Source organism: Leuciscus leuciscus (assembly GCF_965113295.1).
Source record: "Leuciscus leuciscus genome assembly, chromosome: 4".
Classification (NCBI taxonomy): domain Eukaryota; kingdom Metazoa; phylum Chordata; class Actinopteri; order Cypriniformes; family Leuciscidae; genus Leuciscus; species Leuciscus leuciscus.
The window spans coordinates 7560251-7572723 of NC_138728.1; the positions used below are offsets into that span (position 1 = coordinate 7560251).

The window sequence follows — 12473 nt, forward strand, 5'->3', positions numbered from 1 at the left end:
CTCTGGCATTTATGAGCTAGAGGCCGGATTGTAGTTTGAACTGTAGGATTATATGAATGCCTGGCTGAAGAGATGCGACTTTAATCTAGTTTTAAACTGGGAGAGCAAGTCTGAGCAACGAACAGTATCAGGAAGACTATTCCAGAGTTTTGGAGCCAAATGTGAAAATGCTCTCCCTCCTTTGGTGGTTCTGGATATCCTAGGTATGACCAAAAGCCTTGAATTTAGTGATCTTAAAGAGCGCGATGGATTATAGGGCGATAGAAGATCTGTTAAATAGACTGGAGCTAAGCCGTTTAGGGCTTTATAAGTCAGTAGCAATACCTTGTAATTAATACGGAACTTTATAGGTAACCAATGCAGTGATGATAAAATCGGTGTTATATGATCATATTTTCTTGATCTCGTAAGAACTCTAGCGGCGGCATTTTGGACTAACTGTAGCTTGTTTACTGAGGATGCAGGACAACCAGCTAATAAAGCATTACAGTAATCCAGTCTCGAGGTCATGAATGCATGAACTAACTTTTCTGCATCAGAAACTGATAGCATATTACGTAGCTTAGCAATGTTTCTAAGGTGGAAAAAGGCTGTTTTTGTAACATATGAAATATGATTTTCAAAAGACAGGTTGCAATCGAGTATAACACCCAGGTCTTTTACTGTAGAGGATAAAGTAACAGGACATCCTATGATGTTAAAGTTGTATTGTGCGAGGTTTTGTGGGCGGTTTTTTGAACCGATAAGTATTACCTCTGTCTTGTCTGGATTTAATAAAAGAAAATTACGCGTCATCCAATCTTTTATATCTTTAACACACTCTGTCAATTTGGAAAATTTAGCGTTTTCATCCGGCCGTGATGAAATATATATTTGAGTGTCATCAGCATAACAATGGAAACTAATTCCATGTTTCCTTATAATATTTCCAAGTGGCATCATATATATTGAAAATAACAGAGGGCCTAATACAGATCCCTGCGGCACTCCATAGTTTACTGGAGTTATGATAGATTTTTCTCCATTTAAATAGACAAAATGGTAGCGGTCAGATAGGTATGATTTGAACCAGCTTAGTGCTTGTCCTTGAACACCAGTATAATTTTGTAGTCGATCTAAGAGTATTGTGTGATCTATAGTATCGAACGCAGCACTAAGATCAAGTAAAACTAGTATTGAGATACAGCCTTGGTCAGAAGCTAAAAGTAAATCATTTGTGATTTTAACGAGCGCAGTTTCAGTGCTATGATGCGGTCTGAATCCAGACTGAAACTTTTCATAGATATCATTTTGTTGCAAGAAAGAGCCCAGTTGAGCGGACACCACTTTTTCTAATATTTTAGACATAAATGGAAGATTTGAAATGGGTCTATAATTTGCTAGATTATTATGATCTAATTGTGGTTTCTTAATGAGAGGTTTTATAACTGCCAGTTTAAATGTTCTTGGAACATGACCTAAAGATAAAGACGGGTTAATAATATTGAGGAGAGGCTCTTCCACTACAGGTAACACTTCTTTCAGTAGTTTAGTTGGTATAGGATCTAATAAACATGTTGTTGTTTTAGATGAAGTGATAAGTTTATTTAACTCTTTTTGTTCTATAGTTGTAAAGCACTGTAATTGTTCTTTCGGGGTGATAATTGAAGCTGAATTATAAGGCGCGATTGAAGATTGAACGTTTACAATTGTGGTTCTGATGCTTTCTATTTTCTCACTGAAGAAGTTCATGAAATCATTACTACTGAACTGTAACGGGATATTTTGTTCAGGGTGACGTCTGTTTATTTGTTAGTCTAGCCACGGTGTTAAATAAAAACCTTGGATTGTTTTGGTTGTGTTCTATTAGTTTGCGGAGGTGCTCAGCCCTGGCCGCTTTTAGGGCCTTTTTATAACGTGACATACTGTCTTTCCACGCGATTCTAAAGACCTCTAAATTAGTTTGTTTCCATTTACGCTCTAAAATACGGGTTTCTCTCTTTAAAACATGCGTAGTATTGTTATGCCATGGTGCTTTATTTTTCTCTCTGACCTTTTTTAATTTAATAGGTGCAACCACATCCAATGTTCTAGAGAGAATGGTGCTCATAGTGCTAGTTAGTTCTTCTAGTTCATCTGTTTGTTTGGGTTCAGGCAGCAGCTGAGACAGATTAGATAAGCAATTTGAGAAATGATCTATGGTGGATGGGAGGATTGTTCTGCCTGGTTGATAACCGCATGACATATTACAGCAGTACGTAATATGCAAGTTACCATGTAGTGATCAGTGACTTCATCACTTTGTGGAATGATATCTATATCGGTTGGATCGGTTCCATGTGATATAATTAAATCGAGTGTATGATTAAGACGATGTGTTGGTCCGGTGACGTTTTGCTTGACCCCAAATGAATTTAATAAATCTGTAAACGCAGCTCCTAACGCATCATTTGGATTATCTACGTGTATGTTAAAATCTCCAACAATTAATGCTTTATCGACATTGACTAATAGGTCTGAGAGAAAATCTGCAAACTCTTTTAGGAAATCAGCGTAAGGCCCTGGCGGTCTATATACGGTAGCCAAGGCTAGAGATAATAGGGATGTTTTTCTAACATCTAAGAGCGTAACATTTAGTACAAGTACTTCAAATGAAATAAACTTATAACCCGTTTTCTGAGTAACATTTAGAATATCTCTATATGGTTGCAACACCTCCGCCACGACCAATCAGACGGGGCTCATGCTTATAACAGTATCCAGGAGGAGTAGACTCATTAATACCGAAATAATCATTTGGTTTAAGCCAGGTTTCAGTAAGGCAAAGTACATCGAAGCTATTATCTGTGACTATTTCATTTACAATAACTGCCTTAGGTGTGAGTGATCTAATGTTTAGAAGACCTAGCTTTAGAAATAGTTTTTGTTTACTAATAGCAACATTTTCTGTTTTAATAACAATTAGATTTTTCCTAGATCCTGCATTAGATTTATTATTTGATCTCACTAAACGAGGAATAGACACGGTTTCTATGCAATGTTCTACACTAGTATTTATATCAGTTGAATTGGTGCAGCAGAGACTATGATTTGGACTTTTGGTTACTAGTCAAAGGGTATTTAACATTTTGGAGATGTTATCTGACAGAAGAGCCGCTCCGAATCTGCTTGGGTGTAAGCCATCAGCACGGAAAAGCCTAGGACGCTCCCAAAACAGATTCCAATTATTTACAAAGAGCAGTTTCTGCTCATTGCACCATGACATTAACCATTCATTTAGCGCAAATAATCTGCTGAACTTTTCATGCCCTAGTCGGTACGTGGGAAGCGGTCCTGACACAATGATCGTTGTTTCAGGCGATGTGCTGCGTACCGTATCGATTAGATTCCTGAAGTCTTTCTTCAGAATCTCCGTCTGGCGCAGCCTGATGTCGTTCACTCCCGCGTGCAGGACCACAGTTCCGACGCGCTCGTCACCGTTCAGGATCTCGGGAACGCGAGCAGCAATTTCAGAAACACGAGCACCAGGAAAGCAGTGACTTTGCACCTTACTTTTACCTAACGTAGCGTGTACGTGCCGAACGATGGAATCGCCGATGATCACAGCATCGCGTTCTGTTTCGCGTAGAGGGGAGAAGCGGTTTTGTGTGGATAACTCGAAAACCGGGAGGGTCGGAGAAAGTCTTGGTCTAAACCTGACTCGCGTCTTCCGCTGCGGAACCACCCAGGCTTCGTGGTGGCGTGTTGGAGCCGGAGTGAACGAGACCATGGCTGATTGCGACCGATGCTGAGGAACGCACGGAGTAGACGCGGTCGGAGTCAGCGGGTTAGTAACGTTAAACACTGATTTGTGTGCATCGGCGCGTGATGTTTCAAGAGCCAAACACCGGTCTCTCAGCTCGGCCTGTCTCAATAAAAGGTTGTGGATCTGTTTCTCAACAGCTTCCAGCTCAGACTGCAGTGCGTGCAGCTCAAATGTGTCCTCACCTGCACCAAACGGTAGACTACTTACATCTGATATATTCGCCATTTTAACAGATGGACAGTGAGTTAGCAACGAAGCTACCAGTGATGCTATCAATATTAATACTAATTTATATTATAAGTTTGTTTGTAAGTGAGTGTGGAGAAGACGCGTTCAGCCGTGATCCACGGACGTAACCTTTAAGAGTATGCAGCGTTGGTTCACTAATAGGCTTGAGACGCGTCTGCTCAACAGTCCGCGTTGTAACAATGAGGTTTGAGCAGTAGTGCTTCTCAGTGAGGAAAAGTAGAAAATGTTCGTTGTAAGCGAGTTTAAAGAGAAAAATCAAGAATTATAAATCAAATCGATAGAGCTCCAAAAACAACAACGCATTCAGACGCAACGCATGATAATAACAGGACAAGACATTACTCACCGTGTTTGTTGAGTGTTTCTTACTCACCTGAGCTTTTATGAACTCAAAGGTGCAAGCGCGCGAGAGAAAATAAATAAATAAAAATAGCTGAGCGCACGGGTGGCGCGTTAACAGGCTAGCGAATTACTAGCGTTATTTAGTAGTAATATAAACAACTAGAAATTGTAGTAAATGATGGTTCAAAACAAGGAAATACGAGGCTAAGACGGAGCTTACAGCACCGAAGCAAACACACTCACAGCAGGCAGCGAGGCAGAGAGAAAAATCAAGAATTATAAATCAAATCGATAGAGCTCCAAAAACAACAACGCATTCAGACGCGACGCATGATAATAACAGGACAAGACATTACTCACCGTGTTTGTTGAGTGATTCTTACTCACCTGAGCTTTTATGAACTCAAAGGCGCGAGCGCGCGAGAGAAAATAAATAAATAAAAATAGCTGAGCGCACGGGTGGCGCGTTAACAGGCTAGCGAATTACTAGCGTGTTGTGCTAGTAGTAACGGAAGCTAGCGATGTTGGGTAAGCTGTATTTAGTAGTAGTATAAACAACTAGAAATTGTAGTAAATGATGGTTCAAAACAAGGAAATACGAGGCTAAGACGGAGCTTACAGCACCGAAGCAAACACACTCACAGCAGGCAGCGAGGCAGACAGGAGGTCTGTTTATGTGACAGGAGTGTGTGTTTATCCACTCGCCCATCGTGGATTTCACAACAGTAACTGGTTTTTGGGACTCCTTGTCTAATGAGAACTATTGAAAGTCTGCAATAGTGGGATTTGACCTCAGGACGCTGTTATTGAAATACAACGCTTTATCTCCTGAGCCACTGAGACTGCAGAGATGATGAGCGTTTTAACAGGTTTGATCCAGAGCTTTGTGTTAAATGATGAATAACTTAAGCAAATGTTGGGTTTGAACCAGAACTTTCTGGTTTGAAAAGGAGACAACTATCCACTGAGCCACAGCGCCTGAGATGATGTTTTTAAGGTCATTTAGATTTGATCTTAACTTAGTTTGAGGAAAAGATGTTCATTGTGTCTGTGGGATTTGATCACAGGACTCGGTTCCAGTGTTGTGATTCAAAGGCACACGTTTACCCATTACACCACTGAGTTTCAGTTAATAAATGTGCTTTATCATCTTTTTATCTTGTTTGTAGTGTAAAAACAATGAAAAAAAAAGTTTGATCAAACAATGATCCTCTCTATCATATTAGATTTAATTACTTTTTTTGTAGTTCAAACCTCAAGACATACTTTTTGTCATTGGCGAAAAATACTCAATTACAATACTTGATAATCTCTGATATTGCAAGGATTTGTAATTATACTTCACTTTTATTATGTGACAAAAATAAAATACAAATAAAATATATGCTTAAACTGAGCTATTCTTGATGAAAAACCTTTTGATTTGTAAAACTGCTTTTTTTGTCAAGTTGATTTTATTCAAGCCGTCTATGATTCAAGCTTGTTATTGCGCCCTCCTGTGGAGATTAGAGTGAATTACATCGGTGGAAATCGAGTCTAATTTCTGTTCTTCTGTTAAAATAAAATACTTTCATAAAAATTAAAGACCTGACTTTCTCAAAGGCAAACAATTATTTTCTGCGTCACAGAGCTTGTATCTAATCTAGGTGTATGAAGTAACGTAGGCTCAGGCTTTGTGAAAGATGGCCACTGCATCTGTGGGATTTAAACATGTTTCTGTTGCTTATGGCAAGCCGTTTTAGCTTAAATTGTACCCAGCGTTACTCGTCGTAATTGCATTTTTACTAGTAAGAATTCAATTAGAGAGCTCTACAATTCAATTCTTACTAGTAGCAATTACAATTAGAGAGCTCTACAAATGAATTTTTACTAGTCATATGTCTCCATTGACTTCCATTCATTTTTAATTACGGAGTACTAAAATTGAATTGTTACTAGTAAGAATTACAATTAGAGAGCTCTACAATTCAATTATTACTAGTAACAATTACAGAGCTCTCTAATTGAATTCTTACTAGTAAAAATGCAATTACGACGAGTAACGCTTTGTCTTTTTTTAATTCATCAAAAACCAATGAAACTAAAGCATTCTTCCTCTCGAAGAGTGAGATTTGAACCTGGATTCTCCAGACCTAGAACCACCAGTCAGACCACTGAGCCACTGGGGAATCTGCAAATGGATTTTTATTTTTTATTTTTTGGAGTGTTGACTTCATTATTCATTTTAAAGTTCATAAGCTTTCAACCTGGATGAGACAAACCATAGAGACTTTGGCCCTGTCCCAAATGGAACCCTAAGCACTCGCGGTCTTCCCATAGACAGTATATAAACTGGACACAGCGACCCCATAGGTTTCAACGGAGAAAAGTGAAGCAAATTAGAAGCTCTCACTTCCTGATGGCTGAGCGTATTGCGCAGACTCAAACTGAGCTTGACGACGTGGATGTGACGTGAGCAGCCTGTCTGACAGTTGTAAGTCTTCTAGTAGCTGTGCCAAGCGAAATCTGAATCATTCCCTTCCGAATCTTGTAGAGACGGAGAGCGTGAGTAGGAGCAACTTTATGACTCTCTATGGGCTTCTCCCTTGACTTTATCGGACTTTATGCCTCCACGTCCCCCCGATTGCCTACGAGCTTCTCCTCCTGTCTATTCTGTAACTTCCAGAGAGTCGCGTGGTTATGACGCAATCGTTAGCCTATTTTTACAAAAACTGTTTCTACGGGGCCATAACGTAAGATAAAAGGTAATGGAGCCTTTTATACATTGTCGTGTTTCTTTAGAAATAAACAATGGACAAATGGAGTCTTTAAACGCCTTAGATGTAAAGTTATTCGCTGTCAAAGTGACGCCAAAATGAATGGGAGTCAATGGAATGCTAACAGCAAGTGATGGCTTGTTAGCCAATGGCGGCTCCCAGGGGTGGTACGGAATTCGAGCGCTGGATTGACCCCCTGGGTCTTCCTCTGAGTTTGCACTTTCGTGACGTAATGCCGCTTTGACTGTCGGTAAGAAGTCTGCTTTGGAGCCCGCATCAGCGCGGGCTCTGCAAAAGTGCGCATCAAGGGCGCAAATCGACCACATGGGGGCGCTCGCGAGCACCCTTCTGAGATCTAAAAATGACAAATGGGACACACTGCGGGCTCACGGACTTAACGGACACACGCACGCGGCAGCCATTGTAAGTTCACAAGACCGAAAGTGCACATGAAGTGTGCCATTTGGGACAGGGCCATAGAGATGATTTATTTTGTTAAAGCTGTTAATAGAGTAATGTAACTAAACATCGCCATCCTGTGGTGAATTATGTGTATCACACTGATACAACTTATTTTTAGGGACAAAAAAAAAGACTTTTTTATCGATTCAAAATCGTGTCTCTGCAGTTAGAACAGGACATTATGTTAGAATAATCTAAAATATAACTGACTGAAAAAAGGATCAAGAGGAGGTAACAGAAATTGCAACACAAATAATCAGGGTCTGTCAATCTCCAAAATAGATAGATAGAGGCAGTTAAACTTTATAAGTGAGTCTTGAGAAATAACATTTCAAAGCTGGAAAATGCATTGAGTCTTACATTTCAGAACGTCAGTTGTGCTGAAAAAACAATGTACCAGATGTAAATTTTTCCATTAGCAATTTGCCTAAAAGATGGCTTTTGGTTACAACCAAATGACAACAAATTTATCTATATTTTTAGATTTAATGGAAAGCTGGATTTTATTATAGTCTGTGTGTGGCTGTTAAAACAAAAACAACCAGGACATGATCATAAAGAATATACACACATGTATGTATATATTTGCATTATCCAGCATGTCAGTTACATGTTCATGGAACTTTCTTTTTCTGGGAGATGTTCTGGAACACTTTTCCATCTGGCTGAGTTTTCAAAGTCAGTGAGAAAGGTCCGCTTATTTGTAACTTCTTTTCCATCTATGAGAGAACAATAGTAACATGAGCAGTCAGTAGATGACAGCAGAAAGTAGTGTAATATGCAGCTTATTGTTACTCCACTGCTCTTACCTCCTCCAAGAGTTTACTCATAGTTCCAGGATCATTTGGGTTGAATTTGGAGTCAGTTTTCACCTCAATCCTCAACAGCACTTTACGTGAGTCCTGGCCAGGGTCTTCGTATGTGGTAGTGGACTCTAAAGAGCAGTATAAAAGATGCAAAATTAGGTTAGAATTTTTTTTTTTATATATATAATAAATCAAATCAGTCCAATTATGGATTATATTCTTGGACTAGGAAAATGTATTATATAAAATAATATTACTTTAGTTTTCAGACCATTTCTTCCAGAATAAGATAAACGCATTATAAAAGGGCAAAAACATACTTTACTGATGTAGAATTTATTTATATAAAATCTGTTTAATCTGTTTTAATTATTCTTATTTCTTTTAATTATTTTAATTTATTCTATGTAAAGCATTTTGAATTGCCATTGTGTATGAAATGTGCTATATAAATAAACTTGCCTTGCCTATAGAATTCAATATAGATTAAACACAAATGCATGCACGGCTTATAATTTACTTAATGTATTTACTAATATTTATAAGATATTTTTACACCACACCGATAAAAAGAACAAAAAAATTTACAAAAAGTATAGATGCTAATAGTCTGTCTACTTAATTTACTCATTCACTATACAACAAGAGCTTTTCAGATCTTTATTTTAGCGTAGCATACCATTGCACCTGAGAATAGGCACTAATCTGTTCACGTAATAAGTTGCACAAAAATTTAAATTCTGTCTTATTTACTTGTATGACACCTTCAAAGACGTTAGTTGAGTTAGACGCCATATATTTAATGCAGAAAAATTAGGCTGTGAGGGATAGGCATACAGTCCATACAATGGGCTAAAGGTCTTAGATCACATATTTTTCACAACTCACATCTTTTAAAACTGTTTCATGGAGTTTTGGTGGGTTTTTTTTAAATTTTTTTAAAAAAAAATTTAAATGTTTCATCTAAACAATCAGGTTGTTGTTCAACAACAGTACAATTTATTGAACGCACTGTATGCTGTTCCTCACAGCCTTGTTTTCATTCCTACCAAAAACTGAATATGGTGCTATCCTGACTTAGGTCTATTGAAAAAACTTCTCAAAAGAATGATTGACAGCAAAATAACTGCACAGAGGCTTGGAATGGCATGAGGGTGAGCAAACAATGCAAGTGGTGCTCACTGCAGAGCCATATGGGTCAAATACATTTTGACTAGCTAGCCCAGCTCTGTGTAACTAAGAGGTGGAGCTTAAGTTAATTAGGTTTAGGGATAGGGCCATTGGCTCTGCAGTGAGCAACCCCTCAAATAATAACAATTTCAATTTTGAGTGAACTGTTCCTTTAACTGGAATTGGCGGTTTGCAACTCACGACTGCAGATGACTCCAGCGTGCTCTGAAAATCCACAGTCATGTGTTCCCCATCCCTGAAATGCACAGGTGCTCAGTGCTACCTCTTCCCCAGTACAGTTTACATTGTCCATCCATATTTGTCCTGATGTGGCTCCAAAAAAAGAACCATTGGTTAATTCTTTAATGTCCCCACAGCCCATCTCTCTACACACCACTGCAGCATCGGCTGCATCCCAGTCATCATCACACACTGTTCCCCATGTTCCATTATGGAACACCTCCACTCTTCCGGAACAAGTGTCAATGCCGTTAACCAACCTCACAAGGGCTGATGCAAAAGAAAACAAAACACTAATGTCAAGCAATTACAATCATATTGACTGTTGTTAATTACAAACACTGAAATAAATACAATACAAAACGCAGTTAATTTGAGTAGTTCACTTACACTGACAGGTGACTCCAGCATCTTCTGAATGATGACAGTCATGCATTCCCCACTGCCGAAATCCACATTTGCTCAATGCATGCTCAGTTTTAAAGCAGTTTACCTCATCCATCCATATCTGTCCTGATCCTTGTCCAAAATAAGCTTTACTCTTTGCCTCTATCACATCCCCACAGCCCACTTCTCTACACACCACTGCAGCATCTGACAGATCCCAGTAATCATCACACACTGTTCCCCATGTTCCTTTATAGAGAACCTCCACTCGTCCGGAACAGGAGTTGACACCATTCACCAGCCTAGTTCTTACTGAGGAGACACATTAAAATGAAAAAATAAAGTGTGATAATATTGAGCACGATTAGATATGCAATTAAACATATTGTAAAAGGTTTTTTACTCACGCTGACAGATAACTCCAGCATACAAGTCTTGTAGGCATGCGCTTTGCCCCGAATTGTCCAGTGAACTCACTACACATTCTGTCAGTGAGGATTCAATCCCAACACATTTCGCCTCATCTATCCACACTTGTCCTGAGCTCGGCCCAAAATATGCCGCTATCTTCACCTCTTTAGCCTCCCCACAGCCCAATTCTCTACACACCACATTTGCGTCTAACAAATCCCAGCCTTTGTAACACACCATTCCCCATATTCCAGAACGGAGAACCTGCACTCTCCCAGAACAGGAGCTGCTGCCATCAACTAGTCTGACTGAAGCAGCCTTGCTTAATGTGGAATTTGCCAGAACTGCTTGTCATGAGAGAAAAAGCATTGAGAATCACAAATACCGGTATGTTATGCAGTATGTAGGGCAAAAACTAAAAAGGTAGTCTATATGTACAAGCTGTGTTTGAGCTCTTACCTTGAAGTAAAATGATCCATATGGTGCACAGCACTGCTGCTGAAAAGAAACTAAGAAAAAATATAACACTAAAAGATATATCAGAGTAACTGAGAACAATGAATGACTTCACTGGATTTGCACTGAATAATGTAATTGGTAGTTTCTTATACTTCCTATGACTAAATATAAAGCCAAATTAATTGGACCATTTTTGACAGTCATAAGTGGCCCAATTGAACTGATTTTTTTTATTTTTTTTATCAAAAAGCATAAAAAGCATGTTAAGCTGACAGATCAGTATTACCATTCTCTAATTCTATTGTCTAAATGAAAATTATTTATATTACTACTAGACATATATTTTATAGAGAATCATACCTGAGAATCAATCACACTTTGAGATAGGACAAATAAATAAACATTAACATTTATTCTTTTAGCACAGAAATAGAAGCAGCAGAATAAAGTCAGAAAGTTCAAAATATGACTAAGGGTTTAAACCTTTTGAAGTGTCCCATGTATGCTTCTGTATTCTTCCTCCCTCTGAAAGATAAGTTTGTATGTTGGCGATTTATAGTGTTTTTATCTAGAGGTACAACCTCCAGCCCATGTCTCCTCCCTTCAGACGACCCAGACAATCACTCCTTTTTAGTGTATTATTTTACATAGGCTATATTTGTAAATTACAGCATATACTCAACAGGTAAAGTAGTTAGTAATTTGCACTTGAGGAAGCAGTGGCCTAAGGATGCAAACAGGTTAGGCATAAAATAAACTATGAGGTATTGATCACAATAGTTGCAATCACTCTGTCTCTCAGATATTATCACTTTCAACTTGTTCTCCCTCTCATAATGCTGGGTTTTTCTTCATTCTTTGGGACTGTCTGCATTGTTTGGTGTTCGCAGAAATTGTAATTCTGTTCAAACTTATGCTCTTGCAAACAACACTTGCTTGGCACTACACAAAAGGCTGTTCAGTCTTTGCATTTTGTTTGGTTGTTTAAATGAGTTGTTCCTCCCTAATTACTCTGTAAGGCCCCATTAACAAGATGCAAACTGTGAAGCTTTTGAATATTTACCTTTCAGAAATAATCCTGCATTCTTTAGGACTGTCTGTCAAGCTCCAAAATGGACAACAAAGAAGCATCATAATAAGACGTGCGTGCTTTATTACATGTCTTCTGAAGCCATGTTTCAAATAAAAGTCTAGTTTCTGTAATTGTGCATGTTGCACCCTGTTGTTGTTTTAGTAATAGGTTGCTTTTCCTGCTAAATACATGCACAGGTCTGTCTCAGTTCATTACCATTGCAAATGGTTAACAAAATTACTAAGGCCATGTTACGACTGCTAGAAAAGGGGGGAAAAAAACAGATTTTTTTGCATATCCAGATTTTACCTAGATGGGGTTTTGAAAGTCTGGAC

At 38.6% G+C, this 12473-nt stretch overlaps 1 protein-coding gene and 2 long non-coding RNA genes across 3 annotated transcripts in view; 1 reads left to right on the top strand and 2 right to left on the bottom strand.

Moving 5' to 3' along the window:
- Positions 1 to 12473, top strand: part of LOC309497775 — a 37902-nt gene that overhangs the window by 8282 nt on the left and 17147 nt on the right. The gene's annotated exons all lie outside the window — the stretch shown is intronic.
- LOC309497753 (scavenger receptor cysteine-rich domain-containing group B protein) overlaps positions 8190 to 12473 on the bottom strand; it is a 37532-nt gene continuing 33248 nt past the window's right edge. Inside the window, exon 5 of the mRNA XM_082168060.1 lies at positions 8190 to 8312. Coding sequence (XP_082024186.1) covers positions 8208 to 8312 — 105 coding nt within the window. The 3' untranslated portion in view covers positions 8190 to 8207. The remainder of the gene's footprint in view (positions 8313 to 12473) is intronic.
- Positions 10642 to 12311, bottom strand: LOC309497784. The gene is made up of 3 exons (XR_014205708.1): positions 11550 to 12311; positions 11067 to 11116; positions 10642 to 10951 (listed from the first exon to the last, which is right to left on the bottom strand). It is a non-coding gene; the product is annotated as an uncharacterized lncRNA (long non-coding RNA).